The sequence below is a fragment of the Schistocerca gregaria genome, chromosome 2, assembly GCF_023897955.1.
Source record: "Schistocerca gregaria isolate iqSchGreg1 chromosome 2, iqSchGreg1.2, whole genome shotgun sequence".
In the NCBI taxonomy this organism is placed as follows: Eukaryota; Metazoa; Arthropoda; class Insecta; order Orthoptera; family Acrididae; genus Schistocerca; species Schistocerca gregaria.
In genome coordinates, this window is record NC_064921.1 from 433,014,702 (window position 1) to 433,041,442 (window position 26,741).

The window sequence follows — 26,741 nt, forward strand, 5'->3', positions numbered from 1 at the left end:
GCTAATATGAAACATGAACAACAAGAGTCCTAACACATTTCAATCGGGCATGATACTTTCGTCCAAGGTAACATACTGCGTCCTCTCGATCAAGAGATCGGCAACCCAACCACAAATTTTGTTCGATACCCCTTTTAATTGTAACAGAAAGTGTGTAAATAACTTAAATGTCATTACTCGATATTACCGGGTAGTATGCACGCCAGCGATTGTATTATGCTGAGAGCTGCTAAGTCAATGAAACTACACTGAGCGAATGTGCAAGTTTCCGTGCGGTTCACTTCTACGCACTAGCTGGCTACAGGAAATATTAAAACAAAGTAGCTTGTAGCGTCATCTTCTCTTTTCGAAACCTCGACATTGCGTAGTCAATTCCGATTTCTAGTGGACGTCACGATTTATGCCTGAAGGTATGATATTGTGCTCCTGTGAAATAAATGTGTTGTCTTTAGATCTTTCGTAAATAATTTATAAAAAAAAAAACTTTAATCTAAGATCCGTGGAAGTATCAGTAGCTTAAGGTAAATAGCATTCCTTCATTGTTGAATAATCTTACAGACTAAATGAGTGAAGTAAACTATAGTAGGGTTTTGCTGTGAAGTTCTATCTGGTGCTCATTTTTGTAAAGTCATTAAATTTTCTACTTTAGAAGTTCTGAAACAATTAAAAATAGATCCCTCAAGCTTTGGTAATGAGTCGAATGTCTTGTTTATCTAGACATTATTTATAAACCCATACATATCCGTTGCTTACTGAACCAGATAGACGCACTAGTTTAACCATCACACTTCGTTGGTTCGGTAAATGAAAAAGAAAAATAACAAAGGGCTATTTTAATCAAGAGAAGAAGACAACATAAGTTACTTAGTTTTAATATTTAGTGTAACCACAGAGAGGGCGGAAGTGCTCGCACAGAATCTTGCAGATTTTCTCAATACAGGTTTCTTGATTTAGCAGCTCCTAGCATAATACAATCACTTGCGCGCACAGTACGCAGTAATTGACTACATGTCAGTTATTCATACACGTTTTATCACGTAAATATGCTTTCGTTATTAAGCTTTGGTATAGCTCTGTGTCAAATTCTGTTCGGAAGGCAAAAATCACTGCCTTCGCGTCATAGGCTTCATGCATGACTTTCGGAATATCATGTGAGAAAAGCACAAGTTGGTTTTCTCATGATCGATATCATCGGAATTCATCCTAGATGAGGACATTCTGTCCAGATACATGATTATGTTGATCTCAGAATATACTCTTAAGATTCTACTATAGATGGATTTCAATGAGACTGGGCGTTAGTTTTGTAGATTACTTCTGTTATGCCCCTCTTGTTGCCAGGTTTGACCTGTGCTGTCTTCCAGTCTCTGGGAACGGGTCTTTCTTCAGGGGATGTGCAGTGAATTTTTGTTAAAATGGAAGTTCTGCACAAAATCTGACAGGAATCTGCCCACACGCCTTGATCTCTGTGCTCTGGCACACAACACACTGTGTGAAACATCAGCAGGAATTAAGGGCAAAGAGCGCCAGTGGGTTCCAATCCGGAACAAACGAAGTTTTGTCAAACTTTCTATTAAAGCTGTCGCGAATAATCTAAAACAGATGTCCTCAGTGAACTTTGTTGCAGCACTACTGTCTTAATATGCTATTATTTACTACGAAACGACTAGGTTGCGAATTGTTCCTTAATTGGGAAAAGCGTCTTGTGTGAGTGGTCTCTTCTCCTGTATAGTTCGCTCAGTAAACGTTTGTGCCAGCCAAACAGGAACCGATCCCAGCGTCCAACCTAATTTTGGTTAAACTTATTTGATAATTTCTGCAACTTAAAAAAAGAACTTATTAATCTTTCCAGGCGACTTGTTTCAGACGTACCCTCTCAGCAGAGCCGTGGTTGGCTTGCTCAGTTTTTGTCGGACACTGTTTTTTTTTTAGGCATGCAACGTAGGCTGGACCATTGGCTCGTACCTAGGCTTGTGCTGTACCAATAATACGGTTCAAGAGTGTATAAGAGAGAAAATGGAAGCCGACAACTTCCCTTAGTTTTTTGTTTGTTTTGCACATAATTGAAACCGCACATCTTTCAGTGGTAGTCCCTTGCGTATTTTATATCCTTACAGAATATATATTGCGTTTTTTAAGAGATAAAAATTAATTGATCACGCAACTTCTGCGTTTTTATGTAACAAAAGCAATTACTTACGATGAAAGTACTGTTTCCATGCGCAAATACATAAAAAATTAATATTTATTGTTTTTATTGTGGATTCAATAGGTCGTTCTCCATCGTCATCAAAGGCAAGAATTTCCTGCTATAACTGACAAATGCAAAAGCTGTTAATAAATAACAGGAAAATGTTTTATGTACGTTAGACAAAGTATTGAATCTATGTTTGATATTTTCTTGTTTTGCGTTTTTCTTTATTTTATTTCTTTGTCAAGGAAATTGTGTTTTCTAGCGCTATGTGATAAATCTACATTGCCTTCTTTATTTTTACCACAACATACTTCTCTTCCACGTTACAAATCAACAATTTTCGAATAAAACCTGAATTAAATACTGACAGTTTCAGTTTCGCTATCAATACTGTTTTTTCTTAAATATATCAGACAGAAAGATACTACGTCAAAAATGTTCCGTGGGTTACCCAGGCCTTTATATATCTTCACTCAGATTTTAGACGGTTCACCACTTCTGGTTTTTAGAGGATTCTAGTAAGACACTGATCGCGTAAGGAAAGCGTTTGTTGTGAGGTAACGCCTAAAAGGTATGCAACACACCCAACAGTCAGGTAACTCAGGTACGGCGTTAACTGACCAAAGCTACACTTGCTTATGGTACTCCACAGAAGCCTGTGGTAGTTTTACAACTCTACTCCTACCTCAGGATGAACAACAGTTTTGCCTGGCGTCAGCCTATGAATGTCCTACCCCACATGTCGTTAGCGGCAGGATTACACCAGCCGTAAGTGCCTGTAATTTTTTGTAACATGTAAAGCAGGCATCTGTCTCTTTGCCCACGCTAAGCATTGCTCGTGGCACTCGTAGCAGTTTAAGCTATGCTCTTAGGTTCCTGCCTAACCACACACTCGAAATCGCCATATATTCGGAAATAAACGGCCAAATATTTGTTTCGTCCTCGTACTCTTATCAGACAGCAGTCACAAGCTCAAAGAAACTCATTCCTCAAATGCGCGTTTATATGTAAAGAAAGCATGGAACATTACAAAAGTCGGAGTATGTGTTAAAAACGCTAAGATGAAAAAGAAAATTAGCGTATAGCACGACGCAGACCTAGTTCCTTTGACTTTGTAATCCACATCCTAACCGACTGCGCTGTTCCGAAGACATGCCATTTTCGTCTTTTGTGTCGGTTATCGTGGTGTTTCTTGAATACTTACATTGTTGATGCGTCTGGCACAAGGCTGACGTGTTTCTGACAGATGCTCAATGCTTCGTTGCCTTGAAACAGCGTACAGCAAGTTATAATATGAGGGGCATCGGATAGTAAGACACAACACTTTTTTCTCCCCTGGTGCAGCAACTGGAATGTTGAAATTTCACGACGATATAGTCTGAAATTTGTGCTACAGAGGGTATTTTGTTTCCATGTGCAGCTCTAACGAGAGAAGCCTGAACTAAGAAACAAACATGCCGTGAAGGTTACTGTCGCCAACTTGTGGAGAGCCGTGAAGTGTAGTTCGATATTTGTGAGCCAAACGGCATAAACCGAGCGAAATCAACAGGGACGTACCTGGCGTATGTAGGGACGACTGTATGGACCGTAGCAATGTCTCCAGACGGTGGGTGTGCATTCTTCCAGGAGGACCGTGTGAACCTTAGTGATTCGCCACGCTGCGGGCGGCTGGTAACAGCTGCAACCCTGCAGAATGTCGGAGCCATTGAGGCAGAAACTCTGAACGACCGGCGTGTGCGACTGCGAAACTTGTCGCAGCAGTTCAATGTTTCCTGTGGTACAGTGTACAATACTGTTCATGACACGTTCGAATTTCGTAAAATTAGTGCTCGCTGGGTGCCTCTGGACCTGCCAGACAACCACAAGTGTCGGCGAATGATGACAAGCTTCGATCACTTAACGCGTTACGCCGCAGAATGGCATGACTTTCTGAAAGAAATTGTCACTGATGATGAGTCGTGAGCGTACCACTACATGCTCTAAACCAGGAAGGCCTTTATCGATTGGAAACATGCTGTTTCCCAAGCACGAAAAAGAATGAAAGTGACGCAGTGTGCTAGGAAAGCGCTTGTGATAGTGTTCTAGGATATGCATGGTGTGTTATTGGTGGATTTTTCTCGGCACAAGACCCCTGCGAATGTTGCAGCTTGCATTAAAACTCCCTTTGTGACAAACGCCACACCAATAATGATGACGGTGTCAAACTTCTTCAAGACAATCCTCATTCCCATCTTGCTGCCCCTGTTCGTGAGGAAGTTAGGGGGGGTGGCGGGGTGATGGGAGTGGGAGATGCTCCGGCATCCACCAGACAGCCCGGACCTTGCACCATCGGACTTTCATCCGTTAGGTCCCATGAAGAAATTCTTGGCCAGGCAACACTTAGCTACAAGCGGTAGTGAACTCAGCAATCTACAGGTGGCTCTACTCCAAGAAAAGGGACTTTTACGTACATGGCATATTGAAACTGATACCATGACAGGGGAAATATGTTGTGGTTGTTGTTGACCATGTAAGAAAGTAGGTAAAAGATGTAAGTTCATTTGTGATCTTTCTGTTTTGTTACCTATTAAGTTTTTTGGTAATAAAATTATTGTACGTTACTTTCCGATCTTCTCTCGCACAAAATAGGCAAATACACCTAAATCAACACGGCGTCTGCTGCATCAAGTGACATGTCACTCTGACGTCACTTCTGAGTGAGTATTGGTCTCTGGCCCTAAAGGGAAGTGGTATAACTCTACTGTTAACGTACGCTGTCCTCACCTTGGAAAGCATTCCACCGGGCCATCTACAAAGATCTACTCTGACTCTCCAAACCCTTGGCCAGCATCTGTATGTCTGACCGATACTTTTCACTCCTGCAACGGCACCCACACCATTTTAGAGTGTATCTACAGTACTTAACGCTAAACTTATCTTCTTAGTTAAGTGTTCCATTCCACTCCAAACTATTATTCTACTTCTATATAATATTATTAATTTCCCTAATTTAAACACTATCAAATACTGTACTATTCTTTTTGACAAGTTCAAGTGATCGAAATGGATCCTACGCGCCCGAAAGAGAAAGACAAAATACAAACAAATACTTAGGTCACAAGGTTTTGTTTGATTTTTGTTTAAGGTTGTTCGAGTCTGTGCAGTCCGCGAGTCTGCATTATGTTTCTGTACAAGGGAGATTTGACAACGCAAAGTATCGAATAGTTTTTGTTTTAAGATATACGTACATAAACGTATCTAATCATAGCTAAATGTAGAGTATGTAAGAATGGACGAATGGCGTCCTAAGTCGTAAATGGAAGTGGAGGACTTAAAGCCTAGAGCAGCGGAATTGGCAGACACCTACGCAGAAGACGTTAACAAGAAAATAAACAAAAGTAATTCAATTTAGTCGAAGTAAATCAGCTGGCAGTGAGGGAATTAGATCAGAAAATGAGGCACCAAGTTTTGCTTTTTGGGCAGCAAAGTAATTGCCAGTGGCTGAAGTAGAGATCATATAGAATATAGACTGGCAATAGCAAGACATCCATTTATGAAAAAGAAGATTTTGTTGGTATATAACTTTTTTATGGAGATTTTTGTCTGGAGCGCAGAGTTGGAGGAAAGTGAAACGTAGATTATAACAGTACAGAGAAGAAGAGAATAGAAAGAACCTTGTGGTGAAACTTTTTGCTACAGAAAGATTTTGAAGATTATATGGGCAGATAGAATAACAAATGAAGAGATACGGAAATGAATTGAAAAAAAAAAAAAAAGAAACTGATGGTACAACTTGACTAACAGAAGGGGAGCAGGTCATAGGACCCATCCCGAGAGTTCAAGTAATTGTCAGTTTAGTAATGGAGAGAAGTGTTGGGGGTAGATGGAGACCAATGCCTCGTTAAAGTAAGCAGTTTCAAGTGGATGTAGCATGCAGTATTTACGCAGAGCTGAAGAGGCTTGCACAGGATATACCAGCGCGGAGAGCCACAGCGAACCAGTCTTCAGACTGAAGACCTCAGCAACAATAACGGAGATTTGACGGGAGTTGTTTCCGCGGACCGTCTGCGAATAGAACAGGATGCAGTGAAATGATAATTGTGCTAAAGTACTCTGCACTACATTTACATAGATACTCCGCAAGACTCTGTGCGGTGCCTGGAGGAGGGTACCCTGTACCACTACTAGTCTCTTCCTTTCCTTTCCCGCTCACTACTAGTGATTCGCTTTCCTTTTCCACTCGGAAATATGGTGAGGAAGAAATTGACTGTCTGTATGCCTCCATATGAGCCGCGCGGTCTATGGCGCCTTAAAATGGTTCTCGCGGCTCCCCCCGGCAGAGTTTCGAGTCCTCCATCGGACATGAGTGTGTTTGTCTTGTCCTTAGCGTAAGCTAGTTTAAATTAGATTAAGTTGTGTCTATGGTTAGGGACCGATGACCTCAGCAGTTTGGTCCCATAAGAACTTTCCAAATCTTCCCGTATGAGCCCTGATTTCTCGTATTACATCTTCGTGGTCCTTCTGGCTACAAAACCCTATTTTTCGACGTAATGTCCGTTCAAAACGACGGATTAATGCCACCTTAGTGGGACTCCTCGTATGTCCGTGCGGTACTACTCGACTAATCGACGTCGAAATCAACGTCTGGCTGCGTCAGTAACCTCCCCATCATCTACGTAGTGGTTCCAGCGAACTGCACTCATCATTGATAGAACGATATAAATCGGAAGGTGCGAGATCCAGACTCTAGGGGGATGAGGAAGAACAGTCCAGCGAAGTTTTGTGAGCTCCTCTCGGGTGCGGACACCTGTGTGAGATCTTGCGTTGTCAACGAAAAGGAGAAGTTTGTTTACATTTCTGTGACGACGAGCACGCTGAAGTCGCTCCTTCAATTTACTGAGGGTAGCACAACTGTGCGGCTACCGGTACGCGGGTGACCGAACAGGTTTTTGAGCGACCTTGTTGCCATAATGACAGACGCCTCCCCCGACTCACAGAGCTTTTGTTCACTGCCAGGCATCCGTAGAAGTTCTGCAAGCGTCTACGAATATTTGCGATGCCCTAGTTTTCGCCAAAAAGAACTCAATAAGACCTCTCTGCTTGGAATGCACCCCCGTTACAGACGCCATTCTGAAGGCTAACTTAGCGTCCCACCTATTGGAACTTCATGAAACTATAGGGGCTAAAGCAGGAATATTCCACGATGTCCCACAACAACTTTCCCATTTTTTCAACCGAAATTGGTCGAGAAAAAAATGGGTGCATTGCGCCCCTCCTAGGAGAGACCAGAGACACGATGTGAAGAGGGTTTGCAAACATTAATACTCGTCTGGTGTGCTTCGGCAGGAGCAGGCGATGCTGTCGGAGGCAGCAGCCGAGGAGCAGCGCCTGCTGGAGCAGCTGGAGAGCCAGAAGGCGTCCGTGATGGCGGCCAAGGCGCGCCTGGAAGCGGACTGGAGCGACAAGCGGCAGGCGCACCACATCGAGGCGGCCAACGTGGCGCTGCGCAACGCCTCGCGGGACCTCTGCTGGCGGCCGGGCGCCGTGCGGGAGCCTATGGGGTCAGTGCGCTGGCGCGGCGCGAGTCAGATTTATACAGAACTTGTCAGTAGGAGCCACTTGTCAGTAGACGCTCGATACATCCACCGATTCCTGGCACTGACATGGAGCTGACGTCCGGGCTGGTACCTCACATGTCCTGTTGGGGATCTCGCTGGCCACGTCACGCAGACAGTTCATTGAGATATGTGCCAAGTGTGGACGAGCGTCCTACTGTTGAGAAATGGAATCGTGATACTGCTGCGTGAGAGGTAACACATAAGGACGCAGATTGTCCGTGATGAAGCGTTGTCTCGACAGAGTTCCCTCAGTCGCTACCAGCTGGGATCTGAAGTAGTAGCTGATGACGTGGGAGTAACACTGTTGTGCCTGTCCAAACCATTGGAAGAATGAGACCTCTCCCCAGATCGCCATTATACTCGCCGACGATCGTCATCTTGGGTAGTGCAGAATTATAATTCGTTGTTGAACACAAAGCGATTATACTCATCAGCGAGTTATGCTTCCTTGCCATGGCAGCACTCCAGATGCAGCCGTTTGTGTGGTATCGTTGACGGAAGCCTACTCGTGGGACGGTAATTCTCTAGTCCGGCTGCTACCAGTCTCCGATTAATGGCGCAGGTGACACGGAATGTTCCAAGGAGTCCACACTTGTTCGCGGATGCCAGGCGCAGATATGAAGGGGCTACGATATGATTGGTGAACAATACTGCACTGGTGGTCAGTCGTGGTTGACTGGGACCTTGCTTACGAGTATGACTGCTCTCACCTTCCTGTGCAGTCCAACATCGGGCAGTGCCACATCCGAATGCGTCAAAATGGTGGGTTTTACATCATGCGACCAGCTAACCAAGTGGAGAACTATAGTGAGGCTCCTTTCAAACAGTACCTGGTGTTGATAATGCTGTCTCGCACAAAGTCTCCTTCAAAGTGGCCACTCAAAATCTGACGTTCGTCACACTCCTAACACACTCTGTCAGTTCCGGTAGCAACACTTAATACTGACAACACTAATGCACTCTTCTGACCAGTCAGCCTGTCATCACTCACATACAGGGTGTCTCCGCAAGAGGCTGCAAATATGTAACAAGGCATAGCGAATGGTCCACTGAACAATTTGAGGTAGGGTAAACTTGACTACCGCTTTGTCTAGCATTATTGGTTTCCAGCTCATTACACCTTATAACATCCCAGCTTCCTCAACCAAATTATAACATTTCAGCTCCTCAACACCAAATTAAAACGTTGCATTAGGAGGTGTCTGCTTCGTGCAAAAGGTCTTGAGTTCATATTGACGACAACAAGTAATTCTTCATTACAGACGTTTATTTACAAACAGAACTGACAGACTTCACAGACTCAACAACTGACTCTCCGAGCTAACCGCACTGCATATCCGAACTGAACTGGCAACTGACAACTCCTAGGTGTATTAATATCTTTCCAAACAATGAGAGTCTTTGACAATGTTTTGTTTACAATACGATAGCAATTCACGACTTAAAACTAAATTAGACATTACAGAATTTTAGTACAGATTAAAGTAAGTAAAAGGATCAGTACATATAAATTCTTACAAGCATAATTTCCAAATAGATTTTATAACATTTTTCTACCAGCTTCTGGATAACCTTCACCAGATTTGTACCGATATTTCCAGAAATATCTTGACATTTGATTCTGGATATTTCTTGAGTGATTTAGAACAACTATCTATATGTAAAATGATTTAAATCGTGTTTCAAAACGCAAACAAATCTTTTCAGCAATATTTCCCGATACAAATCGTCCTTCGAAATCAGATCATGAAACAGTTTTCACAAGTTTTCGTATTTTTGCGATCATAATATAGAATTTCTCCATAGAAAGTTCCAGAAGTGTGCATTAAACGATCATTCACAGACTTTCTCTTTAGCTGGTGAGTTTTTAAAAGTATCTTGTCCATATTATACGAAATAATTTGGCTCAAAACTGATAATTTATACAATTAACCAGAGCTACAGCAAACAGTGAGTCTTTCTTTTACAAAATGAAATATAATTACAAAATTAAATGAAAATATGTTACTAACACTAATATATATTTACATTAATTCTATTTTTGTTCTTTCTGTGCAAAATGTCCTAATATTGACACAGTACAATATTTAAACATCACCAAAGTTTCCCTTTACATTTTGCGTATCTGTATCGACATCCCCTAAAAGTCTACAGTATCGAATACTTCAATATGTCCCAATATGTCCTGTAATGTTACGCAACCCCCCCATCAGCGCTTCCACGTGAAACACGGAAGGGTTGATGTCCTTACATTACAAAACAGAAAAGTTTTACACATATCTTTGGTGTCTTCTTTCTTGAAGACCGGTGATTTTCTTTCTTGAAGGTCGGTGATCTTCTTCCTTAAAGGTCGGTATACCTCAATGCCACACACTGTATTTCAGTCTCATCTTCACAGTCTGTATCGTTTCCATATACACTGCAGGCTATCACAGGCTGCAATAGCACAGTCCGCTATGAATATACAGCATACAGTGGTCAAACCCAGTTAAACATTAGCAAAAGCATTTAGTAGTCGGTGGACCGGTTTTTTAAGGACACAGAAATTTGAATTCTCTAAAGTCTAATTACTCAAGAAAATTTACTCTAAATAATTTCTTAAAGCTAAGAGAGGATAGACTGACAGATGGAGAAAATTGATTATACAGGATCACAGAATAAGTGTAAGATGCAATGCCAGAATACGAAAATGAAATATGACAATTGCATAGCTAGGGGACCTAGTGCTCGCCAAACACTTAGCACACAAAGAATGTATGCTCCCCTGAGGAATCAGATAAATACAACATAACAAAGTGTACAAAAATATCCTGGTAAGATTACATATAAAAGTCTATAAACATCTATTATCTAAAATACTTTTTTTTTACATTTTTTTATACAATTTCTGTTCGGTCACGTTTCGTAGGCCAAACAGTCTGCCAGAATTTGGGTAGACTAGACGGTAAGCATTCGGATGAGGATTGTCCTGAATCTTGAAAGGTCCAATGTATATGCCAAAAAACTTCTTTAATTCACCACTGATGGCTTTAGACTTCTCTTATGTTTTAACAAGGACCAAGTCTTCAATTTTAAATTGAGTAGGCTTCAATCTTTTGTCATGTCTACATTTCCTCTTATCACCTTGAGATTTCATGGTCTTTCTCACTATTTCCTCTCTCTCTTGAGTACTTAATGGTTTGCAGACTGGAAAATCAATGAAATCACTAATTGGATGTGGTGGTTTGCTATTATACTGTATTTCATAAGGCGAAAACCCTGTTGAGGAATGCTGTAGGCTGTTCACAACATCTTCGAATTTCTCAACATAGTCAATCCAACTAGCATGATCAGTATTGCAGTAGGTTCTAAAGAATCGCCCAATTTCCCTCATGTATCTCTCCGAAGGGTTTCCTGACGGATGATAAGCTGAAATAAGAATGTGACTTATATTTTCATCTTCAACAAAAGCTTTTCATACTCCAGAAGTAAATTGAGTCCCATTGTCTGATAAGATTTTCTGAGGTTTTCCAACCCTGCCAAAATAATCTCCTCTGATTTTTGAAACAATGCTCTTAGTGTTTGCCTTGCGAAGAGGGTATAACTTAATGAATTTTGAAAAAAACATCAACCATAACAAAAATGTAGCAATAGCCTCCTCTGGTCTTTGGTAATGGTCCATATAAGTCGACAGCGATTAACTCGTGTTGTTCTTTTGGTAAGATGTTTTGCATCAATCCTCAACAAGTTTGGTTGGATACTTTTACTCTTTGGCACCTGTCACAACCCGTCAAAATTTTTCTAACCCTCCTGGCTATGTTGTTAAAGTACACATTTTCTTGGATTTTCTGGATAAACTTTTGAATCCCACAATGACCAAAACTTTCATGAATGTACTTGAAGAGTACATTGATGTACTGTTCAGGCCAACATAATTTCCATACATCGCTGTCTACACTGTTTCTCTTGAATAGAATCCCCTTGTAGATTTTGTAATAATCTCCCACTTTTTCATGTCCCTTTTTCCCTAAATAACTTTTGACCAGTTTACAGTTCTCATCGTAGTTCTGATTCCGTCGGATGTCATTACAAATGTCTCTGATTTCTTGTTCATTGTCCACCCCTCTTAAATACATAATTTTGAATTCTTTTTCACATTCCCCACTGTCATCTTCAAAGTCACCCCCCACAGGTAGTCTAGATAAAGCATCAGCAACTACATTATCGGGTCCTCTAAGATATTTTATTGAGTAATTAAATTGTTGTAACAAGAGTGCCCACCTGGTAATCCTTCCATGATGCAACCTACATTCTTGAATATAAATTAATGCCTTATGGTCTGTGTAGACAACTACCTGGTTTCCCAATAAATAATTTCTGAATTTAGAAAATGCCCAGTAAATGGCCAAAAGCTCTTTCTCGGTAACAGTATATTGCCTCGCATGTTTTTTCAAGGTTCGACTAGCAAAAGCAATAGATCTGTGTTCTATTTTCCCATTTATATTTACTTCTTGGAAAAGGTGTGCACCTAGGCCATAATCACTACTATCTGCCATATTGCAAAAAGGTAAACTTAAATCAGGACGGTACAAAATTTGACTGTTACATAACTGTGTTTTTATTTCTTCAAAAGCAGCTTCACATTCCTGATCCCAAACCCACATTGCGTTTTTCTTCAGCAATCTGTTAAGACTTGGAGCATTTAGAGCTTGGGTACTAATGAACTTTCTGTAGTAACCGCACATCCCGAAAAATGACTTTAGTTGTTTCTTGGTTTTTGGAATTGGGAATTTTGCAATTGCCTCGAGTTTTTCAGGATCTGGCAAAATACCTTCCTCAGAAATACTGTGCCCCAGAAACTTCAATTTTTTCATACCAAACTTACATTTAGATAATTTAAGTGACATTCTCCCTTTCCTTAATCTATTGCAAACCTCCCTCAACGTATTAACATGTTCTTCCCAAGTTTCTCCAGTGATCAAAATGTCATCTACATACACAGTTAATTTTGATAAAAGATCTTTTCCCAAAACAAAGTCAAGTGCTCTAATGAATTTGGCTACTGAGACATTCAGCCCAAATGGTACCACACAATACTGCTAACATCTTCCCCCATACGAAAAGGCAGTATACTTTCTGGAATCATTTTCTAATTCTACTTGGTGAAATCCTGATGTGAGATCTAAACTGGTCATGTATTTCATTCTTTCAAATTTATGAAGTAATTCGTCTATATTCTCGGGATGTTCGGTCTCTCTTTCCAGATACTTATTTAGGTGTCTTGAATCTAGTACAAGCCTGACACTGCCATCACGTTTTGCAACCACTACCAAAGGATTATTGTATTGGCTCTTACTTCTCTCAATGATGCCCCACTCTTCCATCTTTTGAAGTTCCTTTTCTACATCTTTTCTCTTTGCAATGGTTACACTATAAGGTTTTATAAAGAATGGCTCATGTGGTTTTAATCTGAGTTTACATTGATAATTCTTTACTCTGCCAGGTCTATCATCAAAAACATCACAGTAATTCCACAATAATCTTTCTAACTCTACCTTCTGTTCTTGGTTCAAATTATCTGATTCCCGTAATTTTTCTTGAACTATATCCCCATATTCTCCATCATCATAATCCTCAGTAATTTCCTCTACACAATAACCACTGTCTTTAGAAAATGTAACGTCCCTAATTTCAATTCCCTTATCAGCACAGTTTTGAACCGACATGTCAGTACTGGAACATACTCTCGTCTTAGGATCAATAAAGGTAAACAAACTCTTTTCCCAATCAAATGCTGCATTAGCTTTTAATATCCAGTCCATACCCAACAGTACATTCTCATTTAGGTCACTTATTACAAGACATCCTTGAGTAAACTGTACATCATTTATACTGAAGGACAACAACACCTGTCTATTAACAATTTTGCTCAGTTTGCCGGTAATGCCTCTAATTTTTATTCCAACAACTGGTAATTCAACAAAGTCAGGATCATACTTAATTATATCTCTTAATTTGCTTGAAATGGCACTAATTGGACTCCCTGTGTCAATCAAACAATACCCTTCCCAACCTGCAGCTTTAATTTTTATGTATGGACTACCAATAGTGGTGTTTTCCCTTTCTTCCTGTTCTTCATACAAAAGATCTTCTGCTATCTCATCATACCTCTGTTCCATATTTAGGTTTTCTTTATTAGGCAATACTTTCTTCAAACTTCTAGGTCTACTGGAATTTACTGGAATGTCTGGATTACTATTTACCTCACACACATCCTGACTAGTACCCCGTTTGATGATTTAATTAGGCTTAAAAGCAGAAACTGGTTCACAAATTTCCCTTAATTTGATCTTAACATCATTGTCATCACTGTAATCTTTAAATTTGTCCCAAACAGATTTCAAAATAATCTCAGATGCATCAGCACAATCAACCCCCCTGTCTCCTGATGTATTACTAAGCTGAACTGGCACAATCTGATTCTCATGTGGAATGTAGTTAGAGTTCCTGGCACAACTATTCTCAACACTATTGCTTATAACATCCTCTTTAACTTCAACATAAACTATTCCATCCAATTCACCATCAAAATCTTCTAGTACATAATCACCATTAGCCTTAACATCAACATTATCATCATCATTGCCTGAGCTTACACTAAAAACACTACTAGTATCACCAACATTACTCACAACACCATCTTCACCAACCACATCCACATGAATATCAGACTTTCCAGAAACTTCAGTACGAACATCATTATGACAACTTACATCTAAAACATCATTACACATAAGTTTATACAATCCAAAATTATCAAAGTTATCCTTACCTTTCATTTCAGCATTAGGTGCTTCTTCTTGATTATATAAATTTGCAATTCTATCATCTTCTAAGCCTACTTCATCAAAGGTAGCCTGGTTCCTATTACAGTTGTTTCTAGTATTTTCTCTGATGACATTCCAAAATTTCCTGTCAAATTTAATTTTTTCATTACCTCTATCTACAGATCGATCATAAGCATACTGTCTATACTGGTTAGGTCTCTGATTATAGTGCTGTCTGTTCTGGGTGAAATTAGCCTGATTTTGAAAATTCCTTGCCCCAAACTGACAGACTCCCAGTGGAGCATTTAGTCGTTTAAAGGCCTATGTCTGTCGTTTCCCTGCCTCGGGTTACCTTCTCTCATGTCATTACCCCAGGACCTGTTTCGATTTTCCCATTCTCTGTTTGAATTAAAGTGCTGATCATTCCTACCAAAATTTCTTCTGTCATTGCTATTATAATTATCCCTGTTGTTGTTAAAGTTTCTTCGTTCACTATTATTGTTATTATTTCCACGGTTCGGTTCCCACCCTCTGTGTGATGAACCTACAAAGTCGTTAAAACTGTTGTTTTGTTCAAAGGCTCTATCAAGTTTGTCCACATATTTCAAGAATTGTTCTATGGACTCATCTGGACCATATACTAAACCCCATTGTACTCTTTTCGGAAGTCTCCGTTTTAGTGCATCAATTTGAGTTAGCTCATCAAATGGCTTATCCAGATGCTCTAATTTTTGCAACTGTTTCTCACAATAGGCTTTCATTGACCCATCAGATTCTCTGTAACTAGGACCATTCAAGAATTCACTTTTGATTCGAGCTTGCTCAGTTTCAGACCAAAATTTGGTTAGAAAACATTTTTCGAAATCTTCAAAGGACATTTCTGCGGAACAATTCTGATTGGCCCACGAAAGCGCCTCACCATCAAGCAATTTCTTTACAAATTTTATCTTAACACTATCTGTCATTGTGGACGTGAACTTCTCCTTGCAGAATTGCATGAAGTCTTTTGGGTGTATATTCTTGTCACTGGGATAAGTTTTAATGGGAAAATTTCCCCATACCCCATTACAACTATTACTAAAACCTTTTTGCAACATAGTTTCTTGTATTTCTACAAATTTTCTGTCTACAGTTTTTTCGACATTACCTACTCTACTACAAATTTCTGTGACCTTTTTGTCAGAATCAGATTTGAAAGTTTCAATTTCGCTTTCAAAAAATCGTTTTGTCTGGTCAAATTCATTTCTCAATTGAGAATTTTCCTCATTTACAAAATCAACAAGTTTTGACTGGTTATTTGAAATTTCGTTACTTAAATCAGTTTCAAGGACAGAAATTTTGCTCTCAACCGTGTCCACACGACAACTAAGTTCTTTTTGGTTTGACTCAAAAGTAATTCGCCATTCTTCGAGAACCTGATTAGTGTGAGCAATCTGTTCTGTATTTGAATTTATTTCTGATTTTAAATCACACACAGCCTTCGAAATCGACCTGTCCATCTGTTGTTGTGTCTGTTCAATTTGTTGACGTAATTCGGCACGAGAATCGTCCATCTTCGAGTTTAACTCTGAAAACATTTGTTTTAACATTTCCAACATTCCTACACTGTCAGAAGCACTTTCCATAATAGGTGTACTCGCTACACCGCTGTCAATACTGAAATCTGCGTCTTTTTCCATTATTTTAGGAAGCAGGTACTTATCTTAGTGTCCGTCGGCGGTCGTTGGTGTCCGTGTTTTGCGAAATTTCTTCAATTCCAGGATGGTTTCGCTCGGTTGATTCACTCCTCTTCTTGTGACCCCAGAATCGACGTATTTACTTCTGAAGAATGACTGGTCCGTCGTATATCCTCTTCTTGTGGTCCCAAAACAGACGTATTTTCTTCTTGAGATCCCAGAAGAGACGTATTTTATTTTGAAGAATCACTGGGTGGTCGACATATCCTCTGCTTCCTCCACCAAATTATAACTTCCCAGCTTCCTCAACCAAATTATAACATTTCAGCTCCTCAACACCAAATTAAAACGTTGCATTAGGAGGTGTCTGCTTCGTGCAAAAGGTCTTGAGTTCATATTGACGACAACAAGTAATTCTTCATTACAGACGTTTATTTACAAACAGAACTGACAGACTTCACAGACTCAACAACTGACTCTCCGAGCTAACCGCACTGCATATCCGAACTGAACTGGCAACTGACAACTCCTAGGTGTATTAATATCTTTCCAAACAATGAGAGTCTTTGACAATGTTTTGTTTACAATACGATAGCAATTCACGACTTAAAACTAAATTAGACATTACAGAATTTTAGTACAGATTAAAGTAAGTAAAAGGATCAGTACATATAAATTCTTACAAGCATAATTTCCAAATAGATTTTATAACATTTTTCTACCAGCTTCTGGATAACCTTCACCAGATTTGTACCGATATTTCCAGAAATATCTTGACATTTGATTCTGGATATTTCTTGAGTGATTTAGAACAACTATCTATATGTAAAATGATTTAAATCGTGTTTCAAAACGCAAACAAATCTTTTCAGCAATATTTCCCGATACAAATCGTCCTTCGAAATCAGATCATGAAACAGTTTTCACAAGTTTTCGTATTTTTGCGATCATAATATAGAATTTCTCCATAGAAAGTTCCAGAAGTGTGCATTAAACGATCATTCACAGACTTTCTCTTTAGCTGGTGAGTTTTTAAAAGTATCTTGTCCATATTATACGAAATAATTTGGCTCAAAACTGATAATTTATACAATTAACCAGAGCTACAGCAAACAGTGAGTCTTTCTTTTACAAAATGAAATATAATTACAAAATTGAATGAAAATATGTTACTAACACTAATATATATTTACATTAATTCTATTTTTGTTCTTTCTGTGCAAAATGTCCTAATATTGACACAGTACAATATTTAAACATCACCAAAGTTTCCCTTTACATTTTGCATATCTGTATCGACATCCCCTAAAAGTCTACAGTATCGAATACTTCAATATGTCCCAATATGTCCTGTAATGTTACAACCTGACATGCGTACAAGTTTACACGTACTGTGCTGTTTATTTACATGTACATTCTGTATTTAGTGCAAGGCGACAATGATATTGGGCCATATCTTCTACCTAGACGTCTGAATGGCCGCCTGTACTTTGAGATTTGTTCAAAGAGTTGTCGGAGAACGTACCCTTGGCTGTTCGTGAGAAAATGTGGATACAACATGACGACGAACGGCCTGAATTCTGTGTGGCTGTCCGCAACCATCTCAATGCTGTATTTCGTGGTTGCTGGATTGGAAAGGGAAGTCCTATTCCATGGCCTGCGAGTTCATCTGACCTGAATACCCTTGGTTATTTCCTATGGAGATATCTAAAGTCACATGTGTATGAGACCCCAGTGGATACGGACATGGAATTAGTTGCCAGAATTGTAGCTGCCTGTAATGCGATTCAAAACACACCAGGATGCATCAGATCTTGTTCGCCGATCATGCTTGCATTGAGGTTGATGGCCCTCAGTTTCAGCATATTTTGTAAGATACGGTACAAATGGCACGTTCATTGTGTCAATGATAGTATTTGCGGTTAACTCTGACTAATGTAAATAAGAAAGTATACCGCAATTTGATTACTGTATTCCTATTATCTCCATAAGCCAATTATCTCCAAGCTAATTATGTAAGTGTCGACCAGATATGGCTCAAATTCAAGGATACAGTATCGACAGCTATAGACAGATTCATACCGCGTAATAAGAGACGAGACTGATCCACCATGGTACACAAAGCACGTCAGAACACTGTTGCAGAAGCAACGAAAAAAGTATGCCAAATGCAGAAGAACGTAAAATCTCTAAGACTGGCTAAGTTTCACGAAAGCTCGAAATTTAGTGCGGACGTCAATGCGAGATGCTCTTAATACTTTCCACAATGAAATATTGTCTCAAAATATGGTAGAAAACCGAAAGAGATTCTGTTCGTATGTAAAGTACACCAGTGGCAAAAGCAGTCAATACCGTCATTACGCGATAACGATGGAAATATTACCGATGATGGTGTCACTAAATAAAGTTTTCGGTAACTCCTTCACGAAAGAAGGCGAAGTAAATATTCCAGAATTCGAAATCAGAACAGGTGTTAGCATGAGTGGCATAAAAAGTAGATATCTTAGGTGTTGTGAAACAACTCAAGTCACTTAAGAAAGGCAAGTCTTCCGGTCCAGATGGTATACCAATCAGGTTCCTTTCAGAGTATGCAGACACAATAGCACCTTTCTTAGCAATCAAGTACAACCGCTCACCTGACGAAAGGTCTGTTACTAAAGACTGGAAAGTAGCACAGGTCACACCAATATCCAAGAAAGGAAATAGACCCATATCACTTACCTCAAATTGCACTAGAATTTTGGAACATATACTGTACTCGAACATTACGAATCATCTAGAAGAAAATGACTTATTGATACATAACCAACACAGATTCAGAAAATATCGTTATTGTGCAACACAGCTAGCTCTTTATTCCCATGAAGTAGTGAGTGCTGTCGACAAGGGATCTCAGATCGATTCCATGTTCCTAGATTTCCAGAAGGCTTTTGATACTGTTCCTCACAAGTGACTATTAATCAAATTGCGTGCATATGGAGTATCGTCTCATTTGTGTGACCGGATTCATGATTTCCTCTCAGAGAGGTCACAGTTCGTAGTGATAGACGGTAAATCATCGAGTAGAACAGAAGTGATATCTGGCGATCCGCAAGGTAATGTCATAGGCCCTCTGTTGTTCCTAATATACATAAATGATCTCGGTGATAATCTAAGCAGTCCCCTCAGATTGTTTGCAGATGCCGCTGTAATTTGCCGTCTAGTAAAATCATCAGACGATCAATTCCAATTACAAAATGATCGAGAGAGAATTTCTGTATGATGCGAAAAGTGACAATTGGCACTAAACAAAGAAAAGTGCGAGGTCATCCACATGGATACTAAAAGAAATTCGATAAATTTTGGTTCAAAATGGTTCAAATGGCTCTGAACACTATGGGACTTAACATCTATGGTCATCAGTCCCCTAAAACTTAGAACTACTTAAACCTAACTAACCTAAGGACATCACACACATCGATGCCCGAGGCAGGATTCGAACCTGCGACCGTAGCGGTCACGCGGTTCCAGACTTTAGCGCCTAGAACCGCTCGGCCACCCCGGCCGGCGATAAATTTTGGGTATACGATAAATCGCACAAATCTAAGGGCTGTCAATTCGACTAAATACCTAGGAATTACAATTACGATCAACTTAAATTGGAAAGACGACATAGATAATATTGTGCGGAAGGCGAAACAAAGACTGCGCTTTGTTGGCAGAACCCTTAGAAGCCGCGACAAACCCACTAAAGAGACAGACTACATTACATTTGTCCGTCCTCTGCTGGAATATTGCTGCGCGGTATGGGATCCTTACCAGGTAGGATTGACGGAGGCCATCGAAAAAGTGCAAAGAAAGGGAGCTCGCTTCGTGTTACCGCGCAATAGGGGTGAGTGACACTGATATGATACGAGAGTTGGGGTGGCAGTCACTGATACAAAGGCAGTTTTCTTTGCGGCAAGATCTATTTGCGAAATTTCAATCACCAACTTTCTCTTACGAAGGCGAAAATATTTTGTTGAAACCCACCTACGTAGGGAGAAATGATCACCATAATAAAATAAGAGAAATCAGAGCTCGAATAGAAAGATTTAGGTGGTTTTTTTTTTCCCCACGCGCCATTTGAGAGTGGAATGGCAGAGAGGTAGTATGAAAATGGTTCGATTAACCCTCTGCCAGGCACTTAAGTGTGAATTGCAGAGTATACATGTAGATGTATTTGTAGGTAAGCTGGGTTCCCCGACACCAGGTTCCCTTCCTCACACTGTTCAGTGGAGCATCCTCCATGTCCTGTTAAATTTTTGCACGCTCTTACGGGAACACCCTGTACACGCCGATGTGTATGAAGTCACACTCACATCTGATCGTGTCTTGTGGGTGCTTCGCGTTTTTGTCATATAGTGTATATGAATTCCTAATTCCGTAGTTAACTTCTAGGCTACAGTAGCTTAAAAACTATGAGTCTCGAAAAAGGTAGGGATTTCTATTGAATTAGAAGCTACCTTTAAATTTCTTGCCCATGTGGATGGACCTGCGTCCTGTCAGCCGGACCGACTTGCTGCCTCCACAGATAGAACAGGCAGACTACAGTAAGTTGAGTAAGCCGAGACAAAAAGGGAAAGAAAATCTGACCCACTAAGAAAAAAATCAGACAAACATCACCTTCCACAATTTTAATTATTTAGCAACGACTATCTTTCATCTCAAGGAAAACTTTAGTTTTACTTTCTGGCAAAACTATTGTCCTTGATATTTATGACATTTTTCATTCATAACGTGACACTCGGAACGTACGACACGGATGCTACTCCAGGTGCTAATGACTTGGTAGAATGACGACTACGAAGTTATAATTAAAGTCCACACAAAGTTTATTTCGTCCAGTCAGACAAAACACTCACTAGCCTTTCACAAAGCTTAATGTCTGAAGTGGTTCTGTCTTACACTTTTAGACTCTGCAGGCAACAATTACAATATTAATATCTCTCATTACCAATTGCTAATATTGATTATACTTGGTGTAGCCGAGCATTACTTTTCCTTATTCCTCTCGAAGCGTCGTTATAAGTCACCAATGACTGTGACCCTTGGAACTTTCAATGGCTCTCGCAAACCACAAGAAATTGCTGTACACACATTTGATACGTCACAGCCACTCACACTCGCGTCCTTCCTCACCCTCTTTTTCTTAACGGCGCACTGCTGTTGTCAGACCGTTTCTCTTAATGACTGAGACATTTTCAGCGTTTTATTGTAATAAAAAGCCATCTGATTGCCAATACTGAACAGATATTATAGAATTGTTTATAATAGTTTCAGGGAATATTCCATTTACGACAAATTCACTTCTAATTGTTAGTATATTACATTTATACAATATTCAAACTAATCACATATAAAGAGAAGTTTTAAACAATGCCAATAGTGAGAAGGAAAGCAATTAAATAATCCAATAGCATTTTTGTTAATAGTGTTACATACTGCGTTGTAGTGACACAGTGTGACTAACTTTCGACAGCAAGCTATCCTGGGAAACCCTCTTACCAAGTGCCGAACCTAAGGCCTACTATAGCGTGAGAGTTCTAGCCGAACATGGCAATTACACCGTCCCTCCATCATTAGTACCCACAAAAGAATTAGCCTATTCGTTCTGACCTTTGCAAACGTTGCTTGGATTACTGTTCCTCCTAAATTTCATCATTGAATACAAATCGTTGAATTTCGTGCTTTCCATCGCGAATTCCACATCCGCTTACTCTCTCTTGCAAGCTTTCATTGCTTGCTACTTAACTTCCCACTTCCTCGAATTATTGCAAAACTTTCGCACTATCTCATCGTGCTCCTTACTCAACCTGAATCCCTATCACGGCTTCAGCCAAGTCCTGCTTCCTGATCCACAAATCCGCACAGAAACCTATCCATCCTAGCAGCTACGGTTCTCCCTTTCCTCTCACTCCATAAATGAAGGTCCTGCTGTTCCCCTCCAGCTGCCACTTCACATATCCATCTCCTCTCCATATATAACACACATGGGCAGATTCCTTTCCGTTATACTCGCAGCAAGTTCCTACTACCCTTGTTACTTGATTGTCTATGTACCCACTCTTCCGCCCATTTTTCAGGAACAGCTAATCATTCACCTGCAGTGAACAACCATCGAACTTGATTCATTAACAGATTTTATTTATTTCATTTTATACTTATTCATCATTTTAAAAGAATCCTGAAAGATTTAAAAATTAGTGTACGGTACAAATTAATTTAGGCTGAAGAGTGATATAGGGGCAGTTAGTCCAGTCCCGTGACAGGAGGATGTAAGACCAATAAAAGAAAAAGAAATTGCGAAATTCAGCAGAGGTTTACATTATACTGCAAGACAATATTGACTGGGACAGACTCTTTGAAATTCTGATCGTGTCAGGGATAAAATACAGGGAGCGAAACGCTATCTACAATACGTGCAGAACTTAGGCTGCATTTATGTGAGTTGAAGCGCATGAAAGACCAGTAATAATTGAGATGAAAATGAGAAAGAGTTGTAGCTTATCCCCCCTGTTGTTCAATCTGTACATGACCGTCTATTAAATAAGACCAAGGAAAAATTAGGAAAACTGACTTCAGGAGGAAGGAATAAAGACACTGTGGCTTGCTGACTATACTGTAAATCTGTAGGAGGCAAAGGACTTGGAAGAGCAGTTGAATGGGCTGGATGGTGCCGAGGAAAGAGATTATACGAGAAGTGAAGTGAAACAAGGATAATGAAATGTATTCAAATCACCGTAGGTGCTGCTGAGGCAGTTAGATTAGGAAAGGTGTAAGGAGGCAGACCATGGGCACTTACACGTTAGCCTACCAACATTAGTATTAATAATAAAGGGACTGGCAAGGGCATCAGATCATGACTCTATTGAAGTATGATAAATATGAGGCACTCTCGAGCAGTACTCCCTGCATGTCTGCAGGATAGAGCCACTAATTTAAAGCGTTGGTGAAAAGCGTCAGAAGCTGAGAATTGTGGAATGTAAAATCTGCAGATGGCCGTAGCTCGCCGGACCGCCGTGGGCAGCAGGTAGCGGTCACCGGAAACGCGGGACAGTACAGCGGTTTTGGGGGTAGCCCGGCATCCGGAGCCACCTGTGCTGGGCAACACGTGGCGAAGACGGGAATTTCGTTTTCCTAGGGGCGTTATGACCTACTCGTTTATTGGGTAGATCCCAGGAATGTCGTTGGAGGGATTTCGGCGATGATAGAGCGCTCGACATTGGCCGAAACTGAGTATTCTTTCGCCGCGTTTTCGTACGCGTGGGAGATGGGAGAATGGTGGAGAGAGTGGACTTCGCCTTCAACCATCGAGCGGTGCGGACTTGGAGACGGCGTCTTGGCCATCGTCTTCGAAGGGAGAAGATATACGGTCTGTATCGCAGCATTGCACCAACGTGCAGAGTTCTGCGGTTAGAGCTCTTTGTGTGCTCAGAAGCGAGATTTTCACTAACGCCTAAGCCTTCCAACAACTTACCTAATATTCTCGATCTAGAAGTTATCCTTGCGAGGTGCCGAGTATTTATCAACGCAGCTGCCGGTAATAGGGGCGCGTAATTGCAAATTGTTAATGTGCCATTCTCAGGAGTGTGTGGGTAAACAAAGAGATTCACAGTCTTTTGTGAATTTTGTCAGTTGTGGGGAATATCAAATTAAAATGCCAATATTACGATCGAATTATCGACTGTAGCTAGCATTTACCCTGTCCCAGTAACCTTTACATGTAGTCTAGTCACTGCACAGCTTGCCCAGACGGGAAGGAAAGCGGGTTTGCAGTCTTCTGTGTCTGCCACGGACAAATAAGCTTACAAAGGAGAAGCTGAAAGCAGATGAGTTTTACTATTTAGGCGGCAAACTAGATTGGTGGTTCTTTTAAGGCTTGAGTGTAGTTTGTTGTTGTGTTTTCTGTGTTCTTCAACACCCGCGTGTTTTTATGTAAATAGAATAACTGTGAGTGCCGCATACGGCGTACTTTAGCCCCTGGATTACGGGTCAGCGCATACCGAAACAAAGCATCAATAAAAAAAGAAAATGGTTCTAGTTTTTGCTCTGGATCCGACATTGGTCCAAATTGGCACTGCAGTTGCTCATCCCATGCAGTTGTCCAGGCGTGAATGTGTAGGCAGCTGGCATCTGGAACCGGGACGATGAGCGTATGCAACATTTTTTTTGAGGTATGACTGCATTTTTCAGGGTACTTGAACTCGCAGAACAATCGCCGTCTGAGTCCTGAAAATCTTAATTTCAAAAAGACCTCGTCATACTTTCATAGACACACACTGGTGGTGTGTGCTCTTCCATTGTCCGTTGATAATATCTCTTTTCGTGTTGGTTCTCTGAAAGAAGATTGCGTTATATTATACACATACCCATCAGAAGTTATGGTTAGGTGGGAAAAGATCGGTCCAGTAATTCGAGTTGAATTTACTGTACGCCACACTCCTGCTTTCACATTGTGCAGAGGCTCTTGATGGAATTGATGAGAATTTACAAAACTCGAATATCGAGTGTTCTGGGCGTTCACGTACCCGATAAACGCAGCCATGCTTCAGCAGAAAAAAGAGCCTTTCAGGATCGGCCTGTCCGTCATGTACAGGCTGTAATAGCCAGATGCACAACTGGCGTTGGGCAGCAGTATCTGAATGACGATGAACTACGGAGACTTGATAAAGTTTAAGCTTCAGTTTCAGTACAGCTCTGTGAGCAGACGCTCCTGACACGCGACCTGAAACGCTAAATGCTGCAACGATTTTCTCGAACTTCTTTCCAAGGCCGTTCTTAGCTCGTCCAGGTTATTCCAGGCTATAATCAATACTCCACCTGACGCACTGTAGATCGTATTGTGATCGCGGCCTGTCCACAGTAGTACAGGTTGTTGTTGTTGTTGTTGTGGCCTTCAGTCCTGAGACTGGTTTGATGCAGCTCTCCATGCTACTCTATCCTGTGCAAGCTTCTTCATCTCCCATTACCTACTGCAACCTACATCCTTCTGAATCTGCTTAGTGTATTCATCTCTCGGTCTCCCTCTACGGTTTTTACCCTCCACGCTGCCCTCCAATACTAAATTGGTGATCCCTTGATGCCTCAGAACATGTCCTACCAACCGATCCCTTCTTCTGGTCAAGTTGTGCACAAACTTCTCTTCTCCCCAATCCTATTCAATACTTCCTCATTCGTTATGTGATGTACCCATCTAATCTTCAGCATTCTTCTGTAGCACCACATTTCGAAAGCTTCTATTCTCTTCTTGTCCAAACTATTTATCGTCCATGTTTCACTTCCATACATGGCTACACTCCATACAAATACTTTCAGAAATGACTTCCTGACACTTAAATCTATACTCGATGTTAACAAACTTCTCTTCTTCAGAAACGCTTTCTTTGCCATTGCCAGTCTACATTTTATATCCTCTCCACTACGACCATCATCAGTTATTTTGCTCCCCAAATAGCAAAACTCCTTTACTACTTTAAGTGTCTCAATTCCTAATCTAATTCCCTCAGCATCACCCGACTTAATTCGACTACATTCCATTATTTTCGTTTTGCTTTTGTTGATGTTCATCTTATATCCTCCTTTCAAGACACTCTCCATTCCGTTCAATTGCTCTTCCAAGTCCTTTGCTGTCTCTGACAGAATTACAATGTCATCGGCGAACCTCAAAGTTTTTATTTCTTCTCCATGGATTTTAATACCTACCCCCACCTTTTCTTTTGTTTCCTTTACTGCTTGCTCAATATACAGATTGAATAACATCGGGGAGAGGCTGCAACCCTGTCTTACTCCCTTCCCAACCACTGCTTCCCTTTCATGTCCCTCGACTCTTATAATTGCCATCTGGTTTCTGTACAAATTGGAAATAGCCTTTCGCTCCCTGTATTTTACCCCTTTAGAATTTGAAAGAGAGTATTCCAGTCAACATTGTCAAAAGCTTTCTCTAAGTCTACAAATGCTAGAAACGTAGGTTTGCCTTTCCTCAATCTTTCTTCTAAGATAAGTCGTAAGGTCAGTATTGCCTCACGTGTTCCAGTATTTCTACGGAATCCCAACTGATCTTCCCCGAGGTCGGCTTCTACTAGTTTTTCCATTCGTCTGTAAAGAATTCGAGTTAGTATTTTGCAGCTGTGGCTTATTAAACTTATTGTTCGGTAATTTTCACATCTGTCAACAGTTGCTTTCTTTGGGATTGGAATTATTATATTCTTCTTGAAGTGTGAGGATATTTCGCCTGCCTCATACGTCTTGCTCACCAGATGGTACAGTTTTGTCAGGACTGGCTCTCCCAAGGCCGTCAGTAGTTCCAATGGAATGTTGTCTACTCCGGGGGCCTTGTTTCGACTCAGGTCTTTCAGTGCTCTGTCAAACTCTTCACGCAGTATCGTATCTCCCATTTCATCTTCATCTACATCCTCTTGCATTTCCATAATATTGTCCTGAAGTACAT

General features: G+C 40.6%; 1 protein-coding gene across 1 annotated transcript in view; it reads left to right on the forward strand.

Annotated features, from left to right (window-relative positions):
- LOC126335819 (tektin-1) overlaps positions 1 to 26,741 on the forward strand; it is a 120,756-nt gene that overhangs the window by 25,348 nt on the left and 68,667 nt on the right. The window contains exon 4 of the mRNA XM_049999284.1: positions 7,520 to 7,734. Coding sequence (XP_049855241.1) covers positions 7,520 to 7,734 — 215 coding nt within the window. The remainder of the gene's footprint in view (positions 1 to 7,519; positions 7,735 to 26,741) is intronic.